General features: G+C 45.2%; 1 protein-coding gene across 3 annotated transcripts in view; it reads left to right on the top strand.

Annotated features, from left to right (window-relative positions):
- Positions 1 to 23146, top strand: part of LOC144764091 (NACHT, LRR and PYD domains-containing protein 3-like) — a 337958-nt gene that overhangs the window by 71435 nt on the left and 243377 nt on the right. For all 3 annotated transcript variants that reach the window (XM_078650250.1, XM_078650248.1, XM_078650249.1), the window contains exon 3: positions 13176 to 13211. In XM_078650250.1, coding sequence (XP_078506376.1) covers positions 13176 to 13211 — 36 coding nt within the window. The remainder of the gene's footprint in view (positions 1 to 13175; positions 13212 to 23146) is intronic.

Raw genomic sequence — 23146 nt, 5'->3', positions numbered from 1 at the left:
TCTATTAGAACTTCACTGGTTTCCAATCACAAGCACCCAACTCTATGAGAACATCACTGGTCTCCAATCACATGCACCCACGTCTATGAGAACTTCACTGGTCTCCAATCACATGCACCCAACTCTATGAGAACATCACTGGTCCCTAATCACATGCACCCAACTCTATGAGAACTTCACTGGTCTCCAATCATATGCACCCAACTCTATGAGAACATCACTGGTCTCCAATCACATGCACCCAACTCTATGAGAACATCACTGGTCTCCAATCACATGCACCCACGTCTATGAGAACTTCACTGGTCTCCAATCACATGCACCCAACTCTATGAGAACATCACTGGTCCCTTATCACATGCACCCAACTCTATGAGAACTTCACTGGTCTCCAATCACATGCAGCCAACTCTATGAGAACATCACTGGTCTCCAATCACATGCACCCAACTCTATGAGAACATCACTGGTCTCCAATCACATGCACCCAACTCTATGAGAACATCACTGGTCTCCAATCACATGCACCCAACTCTATGAGAACATCACTGGTCTCCAATCACATGCACCCAAGTCTATGAGAACTTCACTGGTGTCCAATCACATGCACCCAACTCTATGAGAACATCACTGGTCTCCAATCACATGCACCCAACTCTATGAGAACTTCACTGGTCTCCAATCACATGCACCCAACTCTATGAGAACTTCCCTGGTCTCCAATCACAGGCACCCAACTCTATGAGAACTTCACTGGTCTCCAAATACATGCACCCAACTCTATGAGAACATCACTGTTTCCCAATCACATGCACCCAAGTCTATGAGAACTTCACTGGTCTCCAATCACATGCACCCAACTCTATGAGAACATCACTGGTCTCCAATCACATGCACCCAACTCTATGAGAACATCACTGGTCCCCAATCACATGCACCCAACTCTATGAGAACATCACTGGTCTCCAATCACATGCACCCAACTCTATGAGAACTTCACTGGTCTCCAATCACATGCACCCAACTCTATGAGAACTTCACTGGTCTCCAAATACATGCACCCAACTCTATGAGAACATCACTGTTTCCCAATCACATGCACCCAAGTCTCTGAGAACTTCACTGGTCTCCAAGCACATGCACCCAACTCTATGAGAACATCACTGGTCTCCAATCACATGCACCCAACTCTATGAGAACTTCACTGGTCTCCAATCACATGCACCCAACTCTATGAGAACTTCCCTGGTCTCCAATCACAGGCACCCAACTCTATGAGAACATCACTGGTCTCCAAATACATGCACCCAACTCTATGAGAACATCACTGGTCTCCAATCACATGCACCCAACTCTATGAGAACTTCACTGGTCTCCAATCACATGCACCCAACTCTATGAGAACATCACTGTTTCCCAATCACATGCACCCAAGTCTATGAGACCTTCACTGGTCTCCAATCACATGCACCCAGCTCTATGAGAACATCACTGGTCTCCAATCACATGCACCCAAGTCTATGAGAACTTCACTGGTCTCCAATCACATGCACCCAACTCTATTAGAACTTCACTGGTTTCCAATCACAAGCACCCAACTCTATGAGAACATCACTGGTCTCCAATCACATGCACCCACGTCTATGAGAACTTCACTGGTCTCCAATCACATGCACCCAACTCTATGAGAACATCACTGGTCCCTAATCACATGCACCCAACTCTATGAGAACTTCACTGGTCTCCAATCACATGCACCCAACTCTATGAGAACATCACTGGTCTCCAATCACATGCACCCAACTCTATGAGAACATCACTGGTCTCCAATCACATGCACCCACGTCTATGAGAACTTCACTGGTCTCCAATCACATGCACCCAACTCTATGAGAACATCACTGGTCCCTTATCACATGCACCCAACTCTATGAGAACTTCACTGGTCTCCAATCACAAGCAGCCAACTCTATGAGAACATCACTGGTCTCCAATCACATGCACCCAACTCTATGAGAACATCACTGGTCTCCAATCACATGCACCCAACTCTATGAGAACATCACTGGTCTCCAATCACATGCACCCAACTCTATGAGAACATCACTGGTCTCCAATCACATGCACCCAAGTCTATGAGAACTTCACTGGTGTCCAATCACATGCACCCAAGTCTAAGAGAACTTCACTGGTGTCCTATCACATGCACCCAAGTCTAAGAGAACTTCACTGGTCTCCAATCACATGCACCCAAGTCTATGAGAACTTCACTGGTGTCCAATCACATGCACCCAAGTCTAAGAGAACTTCACTGGTCCCCAATCCCATGCACCCAACTCTATGAGAACTTCACTGGTCTCCAATCACATGCACCCAAGTCAAGTCAAGTCAAGTCAAAAGGTATGTTTATTATGACCGTAGTTATTTAAACAGGTGCAAGAGAGTATCAAAAAATTAAAACGTTCACATCAAGACATTTAAAACATTATAACAATAAAATCCGTCAAATATAAGTTAAAACTCTTACACACACTTCTTCCTTTGTCGACAACCATAAAATTGCATTTAAATTAGCATTCTGCATTTATGACTAAAACCCATTCTACTTCCTTCTGCTAGACTAATATCATTAATTTAAAATGCTTTAGAATATACATGTTATTCCCGGTTTCTTAGATCACTCAATGCTGCTTTTATGTATTTCCCAAGAGCAATCGCAATATCGATGGTGGGTATTTCAGTTAATAAGTTAGCTGCCTGCGCTCTAGAGCTTATAGCATATTTTAGGAACACGGGTCGTAACCACAGTTTCCGCTGTTCCAGTAATAACAGGCAATCAAGAAGGATGTGTACCAGGTCTCCTTTGCACCCCAAATTACACTTACAACATCCATTTTGATCTAACAATTTCTTTTTCAGATCTTTATTTGTTAACAATGGGTTTATACCAACCCTCAGCCTTAAGATCTCCTGCCTAAGGCCGCGGTTGGGAAGGATGTCTAGGTAGGGGAACCAGTTTTCATTTAGCCAAGCGCCCATCATATGTGTTATTGATTTCTTTTTCGCTAAATATTCCATATCGGTCAATCTCGATATTTCCTTCCCCTTTGATTTCAACTCACTCCTAGTACAGAGGAGTTGATGTGTTTCCTGGTTCACCTCTACCTTTAATTTTTTACAAATTTGGGTAACTCTTTCCCTACACATTTTTGCCCATTTTAGATTACTCGATAGGATTTCCTTCTTGCACCATTGTGCTACTTTTTGTCCCTCAGGGTCTTCCAGTCGTTTCCAAAGTCTGAGTATTGCCATTTGAGTTAGTGTCTCCCAGGACTTTGTGCCTATTTCCCTTCTTATGGCTTGCACCATAGCAGATTGTGGGAGAGAGAGGAGTCCTTTGAGGCATTTTCCCTCTACCAAGTCCCAGGCTCCCTTACCGCTCAAATAAAGGATTTCTGCCCCATACAGAACTTGGGAGGGTATCATTGCCTCAAAGGCCCTTAGCATTGGTCTGTGCGACATCTCTCCGTAATCCCTATTAAACATTTTTAGGCCGCATATCGATGTGTGTGCTTTGGCTTTTTGTGGATCCAAATGCGTATCCCATTTTAGTCTTTTGTCAAACCATATACCTAGGTAGCGATACTCATTCACCGTCTCCAGTTTAAGCTCACCTAGGTACCAATTGAATCTGGTTAATTTTTTCCCAAAGCAAAGAACTTTAGTTTTATCCAGGTTGACAGTTAGAAATGTATTAACACAGTATGCGTTGAAGGCATTAAGCTTACGCTGGAGGCCTATCTCTGTCTGATCTACTATAAGCAAATCGTCAGCATATAATAGGCAGGGCACCTTGTTTCCGTCCATTCTAGGACTTGCACTACCCTCGACCTCTAGATGGGCCGGGAGGTCTGACAGGAATATAGAGAATAACTGCGGCGCTAACACACAACCCTGTCTTAGACCGTTGCTGATGGGTATTTTTTGCGTTAAAGAGCCCTCCGTATCCTTGATGACTTGCGCCCAGTTCTCATTGTGTAATTCCTTTATTATTAACAGAAGGTCACTCGGAATATTTACTTTAAGTAGTGTTTCCCATAGGCATGTGCGATCAACCGAGTCAAATGCTGCTCGGAAGTCAACGAAACAACAGCATAACTTGCCATTTTGTTCCGTTGACTTCTTCGCCATCGCCCACAGTGCAAACCCATGGTCTATAGTTGAGTGTCCTTCCCTGAATCCTCCTTGTTCTATAGGGACAATCTGGAGCTCTTTTACCCATATGTTGAGTTGGTTCAGTACAATTTTAGAGAAAACTTTCTCTCCTATATCAAGGAGGTTAATCAGGCGATAGTTTTGTGGTGCCTCCATGCTACCTTTCTTATGGATGGGCCTAATTATTGCACCCTTCCAGTTAGATGGCATTTTGCCTTCTGTTAATATTATACTAAACATCTGTGCAAAAAATCTTGCCCACCAATTTATGTCTGACTTTAGAATTATTGCTGGGAGATTGTCCGGACCTGCTGCTCGGGATAGTTTCAGCTCTCTTATTGTATCTTCTACTTGTTTTACGTTAAATTTAGCTTTAAGGTCTGCTGATATTTCCTGCCATTTATGTGTCACTACCTGGGTTATAGGGGCTCTTGCCGAATACAATTCCCTAATATACTTTTCCCATGCGGCCTCGCTAACTACACATTTTAGTTCCCCATCAGAAGGGCTAAGGGCTGCCTTTACCAATTTCCAAAATTGTCTTAGGTTTTTTTCCTCAATCGCTTCCAGCAGATTTGACCAACATTTCTCTTTAAATGTCCTTTTAGCGTCATTTACCATTATTTTTATACTCTCTTTTTAAACGGATTATGTGGTCCTGTCTCTCCTGGCTGAAGTTCTTTTTTTGTTTTCTTTGTGCTGCCCGGATCTCCCGTTTTTTGGATTGACACTCCGCTGAAAACCATTTTACTCTACTGGGTGGTTTCCCACTAGTATTTTTGACCCTTTTCAGTTCTATTCTTAAACACCAGACAACTTCCTCTAGTTTTCCTATGAACCAGTTCAAGGTTTTATTCTCTAGATTTTCCGGCTTTATTTTAATTTGCATAGCTAACAGTTTTGCCTGATATTCCTCCGTGAGTCGTGTCGTCACACGTCTAGGGTACTCCACCTCCTGGGGGATCACTTTATCTCTGGGTAAACTTCTTCCCCCTTGTATTGTTAGGTATAGAAGGTTATGGTCACTAATCTCTTTTTGTTCCAACCTAAATTCCCGTACTTGGGGGAAGTTCCAGGCATGTAAAAACATATAATCAATTGGGCAGTTCTGAGAGCCTATTTTAAAGGTTTTCCCTGCTGGGCAGTCATTCTTCATTCTTCCATTCAAGCATTGGAAACCCCTGCCTCCTAGGAAATATACCAGATCTGATTCCTGTTTTGATATCTCCCCTGCTGGGAACCTTGCTGGGTTTATTCCAAACACCTCTAACATTTCTCTGTTCCAAATATCTGCCTTTTTTGGGTTAAGTTTATGATTGAAATCCCCCATTATTATCACAGTATCCAATACATATTTTTCTACAACAGAATCTACATCTTCTTTAAACAGCTTCATCTCATTCTCATATTCTACACCATTCTCCCACTGCATGTATACATTCATTACAGTCAGCATTTTATACTTCTTTTCCACTGTCAATAATTCTATTCTGCTAGTCAGAACCCATTTACATTTCATTTTTATCGGTTTTACTTCTCTGAGCACTTTCGTTGAAACCAATGTCATTAATCCCCCCCGACGGACGACCATAGTTCTTTTTCTTGGCCGGACGGTTTAGTTGTAGGTATCCTTCATTAATCGGGGTTTCGTCGCATGTCCAGGTCTCTTGCAAGCAGGCAATGTCCACTTTATTTACTATATCCTTTATAGTTTCTCTCTTTTTCTCATTGCCTAGCCCATTTACATTCCATGTCAGGAGACCTAGACTTTGCGACACCCCCTCATCCTATTCTATCTCACTCATGCCACCCTCTTCTCCCTCGGCCTCCGTATGACTCCCGTTTAGATCGAACCTTGGGCTACTACATTGTGACCAATTACCCCATGGGACTTCGTTTCCTGTATTGTCTATTTCTATGTTCAGACCACTTTGGTTCCCTTCCTCGTCTTTATATAATTTCACCTGTCTTCTCCCTAAACCTGCATGATACTTTAGGAAGGTATTGTCATTGGGGGCTTTTACTTCCCTCTCCGGGATTATTCTTATTCCCAGGTGGTTTATCTCGCTGGTTGCTTTGAGGATTGCCATTTTTACCATGACTGAGTGTAATGATACTTTTGTTATTTCTTTACCATTTCTGGTCTCCACAAAACCAATTTGCCGAAGATCGCTTGTACTGATCCCACATAGGCTACTACATTCTGCGAAGACTTTCAAGATCTGTGCTCTATTCAGGGGATTCCTTTTCCTGTTCGTACTCCCATTCGTACTTCCCCTTTTCCCCGGCTGCATATGGTCCAAATACACCCATTTATTTTTCTCTCTCTCTTGTACTTTTTTGGGGGTTTCATATTGATGCTGTCTTGCCTTTGGTCTCTCTGATCGCAGCCCATTGTTTCCCGTTCTTGGAATTACCTGGTCTTGTGGGCTTTCGGCTCTATTACCCCTATTTGGTTGTCCTAAGGCTATTCTTACTTTCTGTTTCGTAACACAGGGTGTTAATGGTTTCTCTTTTGTGACCTTTGTTCTCCAATTTTTTCTTGGGTTTATCGGGGTCGTTCTTAGGTTATACTCCCCTTGCCTTGGTCTATTTGGTACGTCTATCGGGGCTAATGCGTTTAGATCTGCCTGTGCCTCCCTCCCTATATTCCTCCCTTTTCTCTTTGCTTTTAAGGCTTGCTCTCTCTTCTTTCTACCCCTACTCTTAAGGGGGGCCCCTGTATACACCCCGCGCCTTTTTATCAACATTGGGCGTCTGGAGATATATACATTTTCTGATGCTTCCACAGAGTCATTTGTTAGCTTTTGGGTTATTGGTTGTGGGGATCCTACTGGACTTCCCGCGGATACCTCAACCAGTTCAATCTCTACCCTTTCATCAGTCGGTTGTTCAGTGTCAGTTGTGCTTTGCATCCTCGGCATTTGGTTCTTTATCCCCACTAGTTCCTCTTCGATCCTTTTTAGGTTAGATTTCTGAGCTTTCAATACTCCATTATTTGATAGAGTTACTTCAAGGATTCCTTGTAACGTCTTTTGTAATATCAATATCAGGTCCACCAATGAAGAAGTGGGTGTTACGGAACACTCCGGGTCCTGTGTGTGGTCTCTGCCTGGGTTTGTATGATGACCTGTTCTTGTGGGTTCTTGCTGTGGAAGAGAATTTTTGGTGCCATGTTGTTGAGGGGAATGGGCTGGCTCACCGCCCCAAATTAGGCTCTGGCTCTGTATTTCATTTCCCCTTGGTTCCTCATTTCCCAGTGACTGTAATGAGAATAGTTTTGGTGACGATGAGAGCCGGGGAGCTGAGATGTGGATATTTTGGCTCTGGAGCGTCAGGTTTATTAATACGGAATCCTCCATTCCTGCTTCCATATCGGGATTCACCACTGCTGCTTCTATCATTCCTTCTCCCTCCGCGCCATGTTCTTCCGTATCTTCCTCGGGGTCCGGTCTTTTACTGGCTCTAAAGATTTGTAGTGTTTCCCTACAAAATCCTTTATAGCTTTGGAGGTTAGCGTATTGTCTTTCTGTTTGGAATTTGTTTGGACACAGTCCCTTTTAGCCTGTTTGGCATTTTTAATTGCCCTTTTAACTTTTCTTTTCTTGCGTCGCCCTTTATTATTCTCTGTAAGTGAGGCCTGGCTTTCTTGGCTCTCTTCCAATGATATTGAGCCCTCTAATATTTTACTCTTCTCTGGGCTATCTTCTTTACGCTGGGTTTGCCATTTTTTCGGTCCCATTTCCTGGTTTGGTTGCCTAATGTGTAGTGCAGCTATTTCTCGTTTCGTGCGGTCGTTTCTCAATTTTAAAAGTTTAAAAAGGAATAACTGTAACTTTACACTTACCTCTGTTGTGCCTTATGCCCACCGGTTTGCCTGCCTGCCGCCCCTGTTATCCTCTCTTGCGATATCTTCTGGCTTATTCCTCGCCTGTTTCTCCTTATACTGTTTCCTCTCTCGTTTTGGTTTTCAAAGTTCAACAGTTTTCACTGGTTTTCACTGTGCCCCCCCCCCCCTTACAGCAGTGCCTCTGTTGATTTCTTAGGACTCCTATTCTCCAGTCTGGGCACCCTGTCCACTTGTGATTCCGTGGGGGTTGGGAGCTACTTAATAGTAAGTAGGCACTCACGAGTGCTAGGTTCTGTGTTTTAATGCACAGCCAGGGGTGACTAGGGTGCTCTCCCAAACTGCACCCTGCGCTGCCCCTGCGCTGCCCCACACTCCACTCCGCTTGTCCTGGGTGCAGGGTGCTGATTTTCGCACCCCCTAGTGGCTTCCAATTTGCTCCCGGGTGGCTTCTCGTCGTTTGCTACGACGCACCATCGGTCCGCAGTCCTACTCCGCCCCCTCCCTGCACTACGCGTTAGACACGCGCCGCGTGTCCAGGGGGGCTAGAGCGGCAAGAAGGGGTATCCGGGCTCACCAGTGATCTCTGTTTGGCGTCCTCTTCCAAGCGAGCCGGCACTCTCCTCATGTGCTCCACCATCCGCTTGGTCCGTGGTATGTGGTGTATGATCCGCGCTCCGCTCCGCAATCGACTGATTGGGTCTGGCAGGCAAGGCTAGGCAGGGCTAGACGACAACAGAGCAATGTGTCTCTCCTTCCAGCAATGTGGCTCATGTCCACCAACTCTCCCAACTCTATGAGAACTTCCCTGGTCTCCAATCACATGCACCCAACTCTATGAGAACATCACTTGTCTCCAATCACATGCACCCAACTGTATGAGAACTTCCCTGGTCTCCAATCACATGCACCCAAGTCTATGAGAACATCACTGGTCTCCAATCACATGCACCCAACTCTATGAGAACTTCACTGGTCTCCAATCACATGCACCCAACTCTATGAGAACATCACTGTTTCCCAATCACATGCACCCAAGTCTATGAGAACTTAACTGGTCTCCAATCACATGCACCCAACTCTATGAGAACATTACTGGTCTCCAATCACATGCACCCAACTCTATGAGAACATCACTGGTCTCCAATCACATGCACCCAAGTCTATGAGAACTTCACTGGTGTCCAATCACATGCACCCAAGTCTAAGAGAACTTCACTGGTGTCCAATCACATGCACCCAAGTCTAAGAGAACGTCACTGGTCCTCAATCACATGCACCCAACTCTATGATAATTTCACTGGTCCCCAATCACATGCACCCAAGTCTATGAGAACTTCACTAGTCTCCAATCACATGCACCCAAGTCTATGAGAACTTCACTGGTGTCCAATCACATGCACCCAAGTCTATGAGAACTTCACTGGTGTCCAATCACATGCACCCAAGACCCTGAAAAGTTCGCTGGTCCACAATCACACACCCTAGACCCTGAGAAGTTTGCTGATCCCCTGCTCATTTACCCTGATCTATGATAACTACACTGGTCCCCAATCACAAACCTGAACCTATGAAAACTTAACAGGCCCTGATCACATACCAGAGGCTTTGAGAACTTCACTGGTGCCCGATCACAAACCCTAGTCCACGAGAACCTATCTGGTCCCCCTATCACACACCCTATGCTAGGAGAACTTCACTGGTACTAGTCCCTGATCCTTAACCCTAGTGTATGAGAACTTCATTGATCCCCCGACCACACACACAAGGCTATGAGAATTTCACTGATCTCCCGATCACACACCTGAGGCTAACAGAACTTCAATGGTCCCACAGACGTTTACTGTAGTTTATGTGAATTTCACTGGTCCCCGATCATTTGCCTTAACCCATGAGAAAATCACTGGTTCTCCAATCATTTACCCTAGTGTATAAGAACTTCATAGCCCCCAATCACAAACCCTAGTCTAAAGGGCAGACAAAACGTAATCCACTTGATACGTTGCTTCAGCATGGCTGCCCTTCTGGTCTATTGACTGAAATACAAGACTTCTTTCTGCTCTGAACTCATAGAAGGAGACGCTACAAGTAAAGTGGTGACTCTTGCACAATTTCAATGCGGGTACAGTGAACTCAACACCCTGCTGTGCGCCCAAACCCAATAATCTCGGCCCACATGGGTGCATTTGGGGCTTTTGAACCAGACATATCTTCTGTGGTTGAGGATGGATGTTGAGGCGGCAGTGTGTCTGCCGGTGCAGAAGCCTGTGGGTCCACTCTTAGTGAACCTGTACCCCGGTGTGCTCAAGCGCCATTGATGGAATTATGTGCAACTCGATGCGCAGGCTGGACATAGAAGCCTGCTGTCTGAGCTGCTGCAGCAGACAGGGACCCAGAAAAAAGTGAAAAACCAGAGCAGTGTTCTGTAAGCAGGGTTTTGCATTCCTGTAGCTGGATGCACAGGACATATTGTTTGGGGTCAGGGGCAACACTTTTTCATGTGTAATTTGTCCTTGGGACAAGTAGACCCAACCCCCTGCAGGAGCAAAACCCTCTGGCAGCCAGTTTGCAGTATCACTTTATAGATCAAGGAAAGGCCTTGCCTACAGTAAATTAATATTTGTGTCCATGTGTTAATACTGTTCAAACTTCTATTTATGGTTCATTAATGCAAAGCCTTTATTATTAGGGTGAACGCTCTAAGTAAAAGTTGTAAGCTCCGACTGCACTACTGACAGAGGTTCCAGTATAAAAATGTCCACACAAGTTTTCAATGTTTAGCAATAAGGCTATGGATAATGCTCCCAGAATGCTCTCTGAGTAGATGCAAGTATTTGCAGAAGCTGGAAAGCAAGACTGAAGAGTCTTTGCTTTCAAAATAAAATGTTCACCAAAAATGCAAAAACATGTTGCTAAAATAGTGTCAAATTTTAGGTACCATTTCTTTTTAGCATACTTTAGCAAAAATGTGTTGATGTATGCTAGTATTTCCCAACAATATTCATAATGGAAAATCAGTGTAACCATTTGCAATAAGATTATGGGAATCAAAGAAATAAACAAGCATTACTAAACCTAGTACGTCTGAAATTATTGGTCAGCTTTTTGGGTTTGTCAATGCGTGACTTGTTTTGGCATCGTTTTTGTAAAACATTATTGGTGTGGAAGCTGCTGGGCCCTTACCATTATAACACACACTGACAAAAGCAAAAATTGTTTTGGTCTGAAAAAGCACACATTGCCACAGTAGTTCCTGGCACTCAACAAAACATTTGTGTATCGATATGCTCCTTGTGAAAGAACAGAATGCTGTCACTCACAGTGAAGCCAGCCGACAGACAGGGAGAGAGGAAGAGAGAGACAGAGTTTTAATAAACACAAAAGTTTATTGTTAACGCCAGACCTAATTAGGGCCCAGTTATTAAATAAAGTCTCAAAAGTGCAGATATACGGCTTTTGTAAATTCACAAGATTTTACAGAAGTAGGCCAAGAAATCGTACTCCTAGAATATATTTGTGAACTACATTTTAGTATGAGCAAATATGCAGGTATAGATTAGCTTATGCGAAAAAGTGTTCGCAAGGTCACGTTCCCTCCAACCACTTTTTTCCTCAATCCTAGAAGAAGTTTTGTGTCTGCCATTGTAAGGAGTACATTTCCAACCTTTCTCACTATGGGACAAGATTAGAGAAGAGTTGGTGAAAACCCTTAAAACATGCAAGTTAGTATGTAAGCTCGGACTCAAAAGGGTATTCCAACCCTGGAACTGTTGCTCACCATTACCGTCAGCCCCTGTATGTAGATCTGCGGAAACATGGCAACAGAAGGGAATTGCTAGTATTCAAACCCTTCAATGGTCTGAGCCTTGGCATAATCAGAGAGACTATATCAGAGCTCTTATAGCATGAGATTGCTCACATAATTTGTCGCCACATTACATGGCACAAAAGGGACAAGTGGATTTTGTTACAAGACAGATTTATGAAGCAGCCTGCCACTGGGACAAGTAGATATTATATTAAATTCCACACCCCTGGTAAGGCGGTAACTCTCCAGACAATGCTGTTGGCAAATTGAACTGTCCAGCCGGGTCGAGAGTCTGTAGATCACTCCCAGGGTGGATGGGCAAACCTTCCCTAACAAAGATGGTAAAGAACTCTTCTGCACCCTACCTGGAAGAAGAAGGAAACTGCCAAGTTCTGACAGTCCCTGGATGATCAACGGCTGAACGCAGGCAGGATCAGCATGGCCGCCTGCACAGCAGCACAAGCTGAGGGGGAAATTCATCACCCTGTGATTCTAGGGCAAGATTCTCCTCCTCCAATGCCCTTCTGGCTTCTATCAGACAACACAGGGCAACCATAGGAGCACAGCGGCTTCTCTCCATCAGTATTTTAAAAAGAGGCCAAACCCTTTCTCCAGCACTGATGGCCTAAACCCTGGGGTAAGCAGGCTGGGAGTTGAAATAAATCCCTTTGTAGCTACCACCCCAACCCACATTGGGCTGTTTTTGATTGGCTTAGAGTCATTTGAGGTGGAGAGCCAATCAGAGTTGATTGTCCTATCTCCGTGTTTTGTCCAGGGGTCTCTCAGTGAGGGCTCTGCTGGATCTGAGCTGCGTCCAGTGCCCTTCCCATCCAAGAAGCGACATTGTTCGTTGAGGAGGTCCCTTCCTCAAAGAGGCGCCCGGAGCTATGAGGAGAGATGCAGGAAGGGGGAGCAGGACAAGGGCCTCCCCCCTCAAAAGGTAACATACCCCCTGCAGAACCAACATCTCTTCATGAAAGGGTTTTTTAGATAATCATCAATAGAAGCTACAGTTTCATTAAAAAAGACAGCAGACCAAAAACAGGGCTGAACCCAACTCATCTTACCACCGTGGCCGAGACCTCGAGGTGAAGCGACACCAACTATATTCCAATGTGCCCGGCTTCTGTCATTGCCGACCCCAGGAGGATTAAGGGCCCTCTCAGAATGAGTCTTAAATGGCTCCTTTACCACATGTGGCAGTCAAATTACACAGGCCTTTGATCATTGAGGGTTTTAGATGTGGCGTAAAATCGAGGGCCTCCCTAAGCTTTTTGTAAGAATGTTTTTTAATTTCTTTTTCAGGTTTGGAGCAGAAACAGCAGGAGAACAAAGCTAGAGGTATGTTTTATGTATTTAGTAGTGTTATTGTGCGAATATCAAAATGTTTTTTTTTTATTACAACATTGTCTGCTGCCCAGGGAGGCTGACAGTGTAAACTGTGTCTCAACAGCTCCCACCTATCCTGATGATTTGTCATTACTACCTAAAGTAGAGAGGCGGCCTCCTTTCAGAGGTCAGGCGGTGGCTCCTGACAGCTCCTCCAAGTATAGCATCACCTTTTGAGGGCTGAAGCACTCCAAGACCCTTTGTTTCTTTTTCTAACTATATAATGTACATATGTAGTGGGTCTGGGGGCGGGCTCTTTCAGCTGTTGTCTTCTTTGCCTCAGGAATCCTCATCCATTGGCTGGAGAGGTTGTCTATCATATCTTGAGTTAGACCACTGGTTCATGATGGCATCTCTGTCTTTCTACTGGATGTTTTGATACATCATTTAAGATGCACAAGGTACTACATTCCATCAGAAACAGTACAGTTAACCTCACACTTTCAGTGTTTTACGTCTTACTTTCATGCTGTTCACAAAACAGTCAATGTTTGTTACTAAATCAAGGTTTGGTTTTTAATACTTTTTGTCAATGCTTGAATGTGAGCCCGAAAAGAAGGTGGCCGCCCAGCAGCTGGTGAATGAGTGAATGTGCCCGGTGGCTCCTACCTCCCAGCCTAGCAGCTCCTGTCCTCTGCTGCCAGTCCACTGCATCCTATCACCCACCCTGCAGCTTTGCTGCTTCTTTACTGCCAGGCTCTGCTGCCAGTCCACTGCATCCTATCACCCTTCCAGCAGCTGTGCTGCTTCTCTACTGCCAGGCTCTGCTGCCAGTCCACTGCATCCTATCACCCTTCCAGCAGCTTTGCTGCTTCTCTACTGCCAGGATCTGCTGCCAGTCCACTGCATCCTATCACCCTTCCTGCAGCTTTGCTGCTTCTCTACTGCCAGGCTATGCTGCCAGTCCACTGCATCCTATCACCCACCCTGCAGCTTTGCTGCTTCTCTACTGCCAGGCTCTGCTGCCAGTCCACTGCATCCTATCACCCTTCCAGCAGCTTTGCTGCTTCTCTACTGCCAGGATCTGCTGCCTGTCCACTGCATCCTATCACCCTTCCTGCAGCTTTGCTGCTTCTCTACTGCCAGGCTCTGCTGCCTGTCCACTGCATCCTATCACCCTTCCAGCAGCTTTGCTGCTTCTCTACTGCCAGGATCTGCTTCCAGTCCACTGCATCCTATCACCCACCCTGCAGCTTTGCTGCTTCTCTACTGCCAGGCTCTGCTGCCAGTCCACTGCATCCAATCACCCAACCTGCAGCTTTACTGCTTCTCTACTGCCAGGCTCTGCTGCCAGTCCACTGCATCCAATCACCCACCCTGCAGCTTTGCTGCTTCTCTACTGCCAGGCTCTGCTGCCAGTCCACTGCATCCTATCACCCACCCTGCAGCTTTGCTGCTTCTCTACTGCCAGGCTCTGCTGCCTGTCCACTGCATCCTATCACCCTTCCAGCAGCTTTGCTGCTTCTCTACTGCCAGGCTCTGCTGCCAGTCCACTGCATCCTATCACCCACCCTGCAGCTTTGCTGCTTCTCTACTGCCAGGCTGTGCTGCCAGTCCACTGCATCCAATCACCCACCCTGCAGCTTTGCTGCTTCTCTACTACCAGGCTCTGCTGCCAGTCCACTGCATCCAATCACCCACCCTGCAGCTTTACTGCTTCTCTACTGCCAGGCTCTGCTGCCAGTCCACTGCATCCAATCACCCACCCTGCAGCTTTGCTGCTTCTCTACTGCCAGGCTCTGCTGCCAGTCCACTGCATCCTATCACCCACCCTGCAGCTTTGCTGCTTCTCTACTGCCAGGCTCTGCTGCCTGTCCACTGCATCCTATCACCCTTCCAGCAGCTTTGCTGCTTCTCTACTGCCAGGCTCTGCTGCCAGTCCACTGCATCCTATCACCCACCCTGCAGCTTTGCTGCTTCTCTACTGCCAGGCTGTGCTGCCAGTCCACTGCATCCAATCACCCACCCTGCAGCTTTGCTGCTTCTCTACTACCAGGCTCTGCTGCCTGTCCACTGCATCCTATCACCCACCCTGCAGCTTTGCTGCTTCTCTACTACCAGGTTCTGCTGCCTGTCCACTGCATCCTATCACCCTTCCAGCAGCTTTGCTGCTTCTCTACTGCCAGGCTCTGCTGCCTGTCCACTGCATCCTATCACCCTTCCAGCAGCTTTGCTGCTTCTCTACTGCCAGGCTCTGCTGCCAGTCCACTGCATCCTATCACCCACCCTGCAGCTTTGCTGCTTCTCTACTGCCAGGCTGTGCTGCCAGTCCACTGCATCCAATCACCCACCCTGCAGCTTTGCTGCTTCTCTACTACCAGGCTCTGCTGCCAGTCCACTGCATCCAATCACCCACCCTGCAGCTTTACTGCTTCTCTACTGCCAGGCTCTGCTGCCAGTCCACTGCATCCAATCACCCACCCTGCAGCTTTGCTGCTTCTCTACTGCCAGGCTCTGCTGCCAGTCCACTGCATCCTATCACCCACCCTGCAGCTTTGCTGCTTCTCTACTGCCAGGCTCTGCTGCCTGTCCACTGCATCCTATCACCCTTCCAGCAGCTTTGCTGCTTCTCTACTGCCAGGCTCTGCTGCCAGTCCACTGCATCCTATCACCCACCCTGCAGCTTTGCTGCTTCTCTACTGCCAGGCTGTGCTGCCAGTCCACTGCATCCAATCACCCACCCTGCAGCTTTGCTGCTTCTCTACTACCAGGCTCTGCTGCCTGTCCACTGCATCCTATCACCCACCCTGCAGCTTTGCTGCTTCTCTACTACCAGGTTCTGCTGCCTGTCCACTGCATCCTATCACCCTTCCAGCAGCTTTGCTGCTTCTCTACTGCCAGGCTCTGCTGCCTGTCCACTGCATCCTATCACCCACCCTGCAGCTTTGCTGCTTCTCTACTGCCAGGCTCTGCTGCCAGTCCACTGCATCCAATCACCCACCCTGCAGCTTTGCTGCTTCTCTACTGCCAGGCTCGGCTGCCAGTCCACTGCATCCAATCACCCACCCTGCAGCTTTGCTGCTTCTCTACTGCCAGGCTCTGCTGCCAGTCCACTGCATCCTATCACCCACCCTGCAGCTTTGCTGCTTCTCTACTGCCAGGCTCTGCTGCCTGTCCACTGCATCCTATCACCCTTCCATCAGCTTTGCTGCTTCTCTACTGACAGGCTCTGCTGCCTGTCCACTGCATCCTATCACCCACCCTGCAGCATTGCTGCTTCTCTACTGCCAGGCTCTGCTGCCAGTCCACTGCATCCAATCACCCACCCTGCAGCATTGCTGCTTCTCTACTGCCAGGCTCTGCTGCCAGTCCACTGCATCCAATCACCCACCCTGCAGCTTTGCTGCTTCTCTACTGCCAGGCTCTGCTGCCAGTCCACTGCATCCAATCACCCACCCTGCAGCTTTGCTGCTTCTCTACTGCCAGGCTCAGCTGCCAGTCCACTGCATCCAATCACCCACCCTGCAGCTTTCTGCTTCTCTACTGCCAGGCTCTGCTGCCTGTCCACTGCATCCTATCACCCACCCTGCAGCTTTGCTGCTTCTCTACTGCCAGGCTCTGCTGCCAGTCCACTGCATCCTATCACCCACCCTGCAGCTTTGCTGCTTCTCTACTGCCAGGCTCTGCTGCCAGTCCACTGCATCCTATCACCCACACTGCAGCTTTGCTGCTTCTCTACTGCCAGGCTCTGCTGCCAGTCCACTGCATCCAATCACCCACCCTGCAGCTTTCTGCTTCTCTACTGCCAGGCTCTGCTGCCTGTCCACTGCATCCTATCACCCACCCTGCAGCTTTGCTGCTTCTCTACTGCCAGGCTCTGCTGCCAGTCCACTGCATCCTATCACCCTTCCAGCAGCTTTGCTGCTTCTCTACTGCCAGGCTCTGCTGCCGGTCCACTGCATCCAATCACCCACCCTGCAGCTTTGCTGCTTCTCTACTGCCAGGCTCTGCTGCCAGTCCACTGCATCTAATCACCCACCCTGCAGCATTGCTGCTTCTCTACTGCCAGGCTCTGCTGCCTGTCCACTGCATCCTATCACCCTTCCAGCAGCTTTGCTGCTTCTCTACTGACAGGCTCTGCTGCCAGTCCACTGCATCCTATCACCCTTCCAGCAGCTTTGCTGCTTCTCTACTGCCAGGCTCTGCTGCCAGTCCACTGCATCCTATCACCCACCCTGCAGCATTGCTGCTTCTCTACTGCCAGGCTCTGCTGCCAGTCCACTGCATCCAATCACCCACCCTGCAGCTTTGCTGCTTCTTTACTGCCAGGCTCTGCTGCTCTTCAGCATGGCCAAGGACTCCCATCCATTGACAAAGCCAATGGGTCTTCCATGTTAGTCACAATATAAGCCAGACCTACTGGCGTTGCCAATGCTTGATAGGTCTGTGTTGGCCATCACCAGGCCTGTGTTCCATGATGAGAGTGGGCTTGGGCTTGGATTCAGCCCCTTCAAGCGCTTGGCTTATTTGCTTCAGTCCGTCTGAGTCGATGCCCCAAGCCTTGAGATAATGTCTTAGCATAGATGAGTATCTTAGTCTCCCTGTCCTGCTGTTGGCTGCTTGGATGTATCCTTCCTCCTAGAGTGCTTCCACTGGAATGCACTGGGGAATATTTGCATCTCAAATGTAAGACCAGGCATTGCTCTTGTGTCACATCCAATCGCTTATCTCACAGATACATTTACTACACAGAACAATCGGGTTTTTGGATGCTGCAGCTGTTCTCAGATGCTTTTATGAGCATTTGAGTGAGAGCCAGCTGTTCTCAGAGGCTTTTATCAGCATTTGAGTGAGAGCCAGCTGTTCTCAGAGGCTTTTATCAGCATTTGAGTGAGAGCCTGACTATAATATGGCCACCCCTCTAGCTTGTCTTGTTTCAGACTGGGATAACCTGACATCATGGGGAAGCCATGTAAGGTCAGCAGTAAAAGGTGAGTCTTGCACGACTTTGCACATGCATCGCGTGGGACTTTGCACATGCATCGCGGGGTCAGGCTATTTGATCTGCAGGAGGGCCACTTTTACCTTAATGCATTCCCTCTGGCTCTTTCACCTCCTGTCGCTAGGCCACTGCTTACAAACATTGAAAAATACAATAGGTATGACTCATCTGCAAGCCAGACCTATTGTCTTTATTCCATTTTCTTGCTTTGTCAGACCCCGTTTAGGCACCAAAGGGCAAGGAGGGTTACTGGGCCACAACCATGGGTATGTGGGTCTATTGCCTTTGCTGTGGAGTCCTGGGGCCACCCTACTATGGCCCTGCCACCTGAGCCAAGTAGACCCATCCCACAATCAGGGAAGAGAGGGTGAACAGCCAAAGGCTTCTCAGGGAGGTGGTGTGGGGTGAGGGCTTAGAACTTAGAGGTTCAACTGCAGGCACAGTTAGCCACTGTCCAGCCTGGTGCAGAGCTTCATCCAAAGAACTGTACTTTCATCACACCACAAAAATGGCTGGGGGTTCAGTTACAGGGTTCTGCGAAACCCGGGTCCGGGGCACTAGCAAGCTCCTATAGGAATCTCACACCTGACCATAGAGTTCTAGCAGCAATGGATGAGATCCTAGGCAGGAATTGGGTGCAGGTGTGAGCTACTACTCTGTTTGGTGAAACTTAGATCACTTTGGGCCAGATGTATCAAGGTAAATTGCGATCACAAACAGTGTTTGCGTTCGCAATTTAGCTGTGTGGAATGCAGGTAAGTAAAAACCCACTCGCCGAATAAGGAATCACAAAATTTGCGATTCCCTATTTTGCGCAAGCAATTAGAGAATCGCAATTTGCAATTCCCTAAATGCTTTTCAAGTATCCATCGCAAATTACGATTTTGCTGTAAGGAATCGCACATTACCACCTACTTCAGGTGGTAATGCACACACGAACATTTCAGGGGTGCAACAGGGTGTCCTTTAGGAACCCTTGCAGCCTTGAAATTGTGTGCACAATTTGCGAGTACCTATTGGGTACTCGTAAATTGCGTACGCAATTCCCATTCATTCCTATGTGCCAATAGGCCCATAGGAATGAAAGGGAAGCCATTCCTGATTTGCGACTCAAGGAATGCGTAGAAATCGCTAAATATTAGCAGATTTCTACATACATTGCATTTTGCGAGTCTATAATAGCGAATCGGTAAAATTCGCTGTAACAGACGTGCAAATTGTAATGTTCATACAGCTGGCCCTTGTATCATATTTTGAACAGAAAGTGTTCTCAATGGCAATTATTAATCTCTCTCACATGCAGAACTTTCTCTCAGAGTCCACAGCAGTCTTTTTGTTTCTTCATTCAGGCCTCATGTGAGCCTTTTTGCTCGTATAGTCTCTGCTGCAGGGGTTGCTGGAGCACCATTTAAAGTCACACAGTGGGCACCTCAGTCAGTGGCTGCAGCACTGCGGGAAGTTGTCAGACACCGCGTGAAGGCTCAGCTTCTTTTTAGCTTTAATTCCAAGAGCAAGAGAGCCAGAACCTCCCTGGGCCAAGCTCACACTTTCAGCAGGTCCGTCCCCTCCAGCTATAGATACATATATAAAACTAAGATATATTTGTGTGTGTATAAATATATATATATTCACTGAAAAAACCATAGGTTTCAGGCCTTATATAGTTAGGAATTAGCATTTAAAAAACCATTGAAATTGCTCCTATAGTTGTACTAACTATATTTCGTGCACCCGCAATCCACTGCTGATGATGTCACATATTACATCATTCATGACATGGTCAGTGTTATCACTGATGACATCTCAAATGACATCACTGATAACATCACTGATGACATCATCCAGTGAATGTGGTTTGCTTCGTTATTTAAATATGCATTATATATATAGCAATTTGCATTGAACAATGAGTGGATATATAAAAATAAATATTTGGATGGAGGATTTAGTAGCAGTGTAATTGACTGTTTACTTTACTAATTTATAGTGTCTCACTAAATATAGTGGATAGTGATTAAACTGCGTGAATATCTGTATCACTTTGTCAGTTGTGTGTAAACAGGTTCTCCAGTTGGTTACTAGCTATGTGAAAGCCTATATTAGTTATTGATTAGTAAACTGAGTATTTGTATGGGAGAGTGAATGTGTGTGTGGTTTGGTGGGGGGGGGGGTGTATGACTGCCCAAAGATGTGTGAATAGTTGATTCAGTAGATATATGAAGTTAAAACTACATGTTCTAACAGTTGTTTGGGTGAGTGAATCTCTTTATGGGTGTGGTGATGAGCAAATATATTTCTCAATGGTACATGTCCAACAAACTACAAAAATAAAAGGCAGTGTATGTGTCAGTTGTTGTATATAAATAAGTATACATAAGACTCAATGATTGTGTGAGTGACTGTATGGATAACTGTATACTTGTAATAATGATTTTATAATTCACTAAGTATGAATTACTATCTAAATGAATAGATGAAGTGGTGTTTGTATAAGTGTGGAGCTAAGTAAGTATGTAAGTATGATCCATTGTTTGCATAAGTGAGTAGGATAACTTCATATGTGAATAGGTTGTGAAACGCGTCTGTGTGCACCCCTCCGGTGAATAAAATCTAAGCGTGTTGAAACCTCCATCCTCGAGTGCTGTTTTGTTCTTTCTGGGAGTTTGAAAGGATTTGGAGCGTCATATATATATATATATATATATATGTATGTATGTATGTATGTATGTATGTATGTATGTATGTATGTATGTATATATATATGTATATATATATATATATATATATATATATATATATATATATATATATATATATATATATATATATATATATATATATATATATATATATATATATATATATATATATATATATATATATATATATATATATATATATATATATATATATATATATATTCCAGGGAAGACATGGCTTGGCAGTTCGGGCTGGACTGTTCCCATGAGGCACAGGGTCAGACTGATTTGCATATGGCCATGTCTGAACTGGGGTGGCAGAGTGGGCTAAAGAACGGTGATGGATTAAACCCAGATCTTTTGACTGGGTGTGAGTGTTTGATTGATTCAGATGCTCCGTCCATCACCACCCCCTTTTGTACCGCTTTCACAGGAAAGCAGCATGCTCATTGGCTGACAATACTTCTAACCAGGAAGTGTTGGCATTCATCTTGTGCTAAGTAGACCGAGGCAAAAAAGAAGCAGAAAAACAATCGAGTAGAATGCAAAAAGGGGGCAGGGTAGAAATAACCTGACCCTCTAGGGCTGCTCAGGTGGTCCCACAAGGATATTAACATATATAAACGTTATCCGCTAATAGAATTTGCAAATAAAAAACCTTGCGAATTCACTGAAAAAAACATAGGTTTCAGGTCTTATATAGTTAGGAATTAGCATTTAAAAAACCTTGCGAATTCACTGAAAAAACCATAGCTTTCATGCCTTATATAGTTAGGAATTAGCATATAAAAAACCTTTGAAATTGCTCCTATACAGTTAGTTGTACTAAGTATATTTCGCGCACCCGCAATCCACTGCTGACATCATCCACGTGACAACCACATACACCTTTTCATACACTAGTAAAATCTTTCAACACTCTTTGAAAAATACAGAGTATGCATATTTAAATAACGAAGCAAACCACATTCACTGGATGATGTCAGCAGTGGATTGCAGGTGCGTGAAATATACTTAGTACAACTAACTATATAGGAGCAATTTCAAAGGTTTTTTATATGCTAATTCCTAATTATATTAGGCATGAAACCTATGGTTTTTTCAGTGAATTTATATATATAGATATACACACATACACATATAGTCACTGAAAAAAACTAAAGGTTAAAGTAAGGTCAGAGCGATACTTGAATGATGTGCACAGGAATGAAAATAATGTCCAGGAATTTGCCGTGAAATTTTTCAAACTCCTTTATTGATCAAGTTTATACATGGTTCACAGAAAAAAAGAGGGGTTCAGCCAATGCGTGTCGTTCTCCGAGAGAACTTCGTCAGGGCTGAAAACAGGTAAATTAAAAACATAAATATTCACCAAAAGGGAAGGTCAGACAAAAAATATCATTTAAAATTTGAACATAGGCAAAGGGGAACATGCATGATAAAATGATTTCAGAATTTGTGTTTAGGCTATTAGTTTCTAAATGTTATAGTTTATGTATAATTTTTGTGGTTATGTATCTTTACATTTTTATGGTTGTTATGTATTTTCATATGTATATTTTTTATGTTTCAGTGCTACTTCAGTGTTCCCCGTTCCCTATGTTCAAATTTTAAATGTTATTTTTTGTCTGACCTTTTTATGACAAGCCAAAAAGTTGTGTGGATCATAATGAGTACAAGTCAACTGTTGCTTGCACAGAGTTACTCTTGAACGCAAACATTTATAACATGTTCAATACCTCCACACAGCTACAGTGCACAAGGAGCATGCGTGTTTTGTAAACACTTAACTCCTATTATCTGCACTCAAGCTGTACCAAATTAAGTAGAATCAATAGGATACTTACTCATCACTTTGTAAACTGTAAAACAAACTTGCACATTCACTGGATGATGTCATGAGTGATGTAATTTTAGATGTCATAAATGTCATAGAACGTGTCATGAGTGATGTCATATGTGAGGTCATAAGCAGTGCATAGGGAGCGCAAGTTATAGTTAGTGCTATGAGCTATAACTGCTGAATTTCTGTGTGTGCACTGTTTCCCTTTTTCCCCGTGCTTAAAATCTCTTGAGAGACTCTAGTGAGAGCCGGAGAATGGTACCAGAATACATGGCTTTCGTGAGAGATCGAGACAGGGAGACAATCCTTTGCATTCAGTCTGAGGTTAGAACTTCCTAGTCTTGTCTCGCGAGCCTCTAATATACTTTATATAATGGAATTTGCATTTACACTGCATATATCC

Source organism: Lissotriton helveticus, chromosome 6 (assembly GCF_964261635.1).
Source record: "Lissotriton helveticus chromosome 6, aLisHel1.1, whole genome shotgun sequence".
Classification (NCBI taxonomy): Eukaryota; Metazoa; Chordata; class Amphibia; order Caudata; family Salamandridae; genus Lissotriton; species Lissotriton helveticus.
This window is presented reverse-complemented; position numbering and strand designations above follow the sequence as displayed.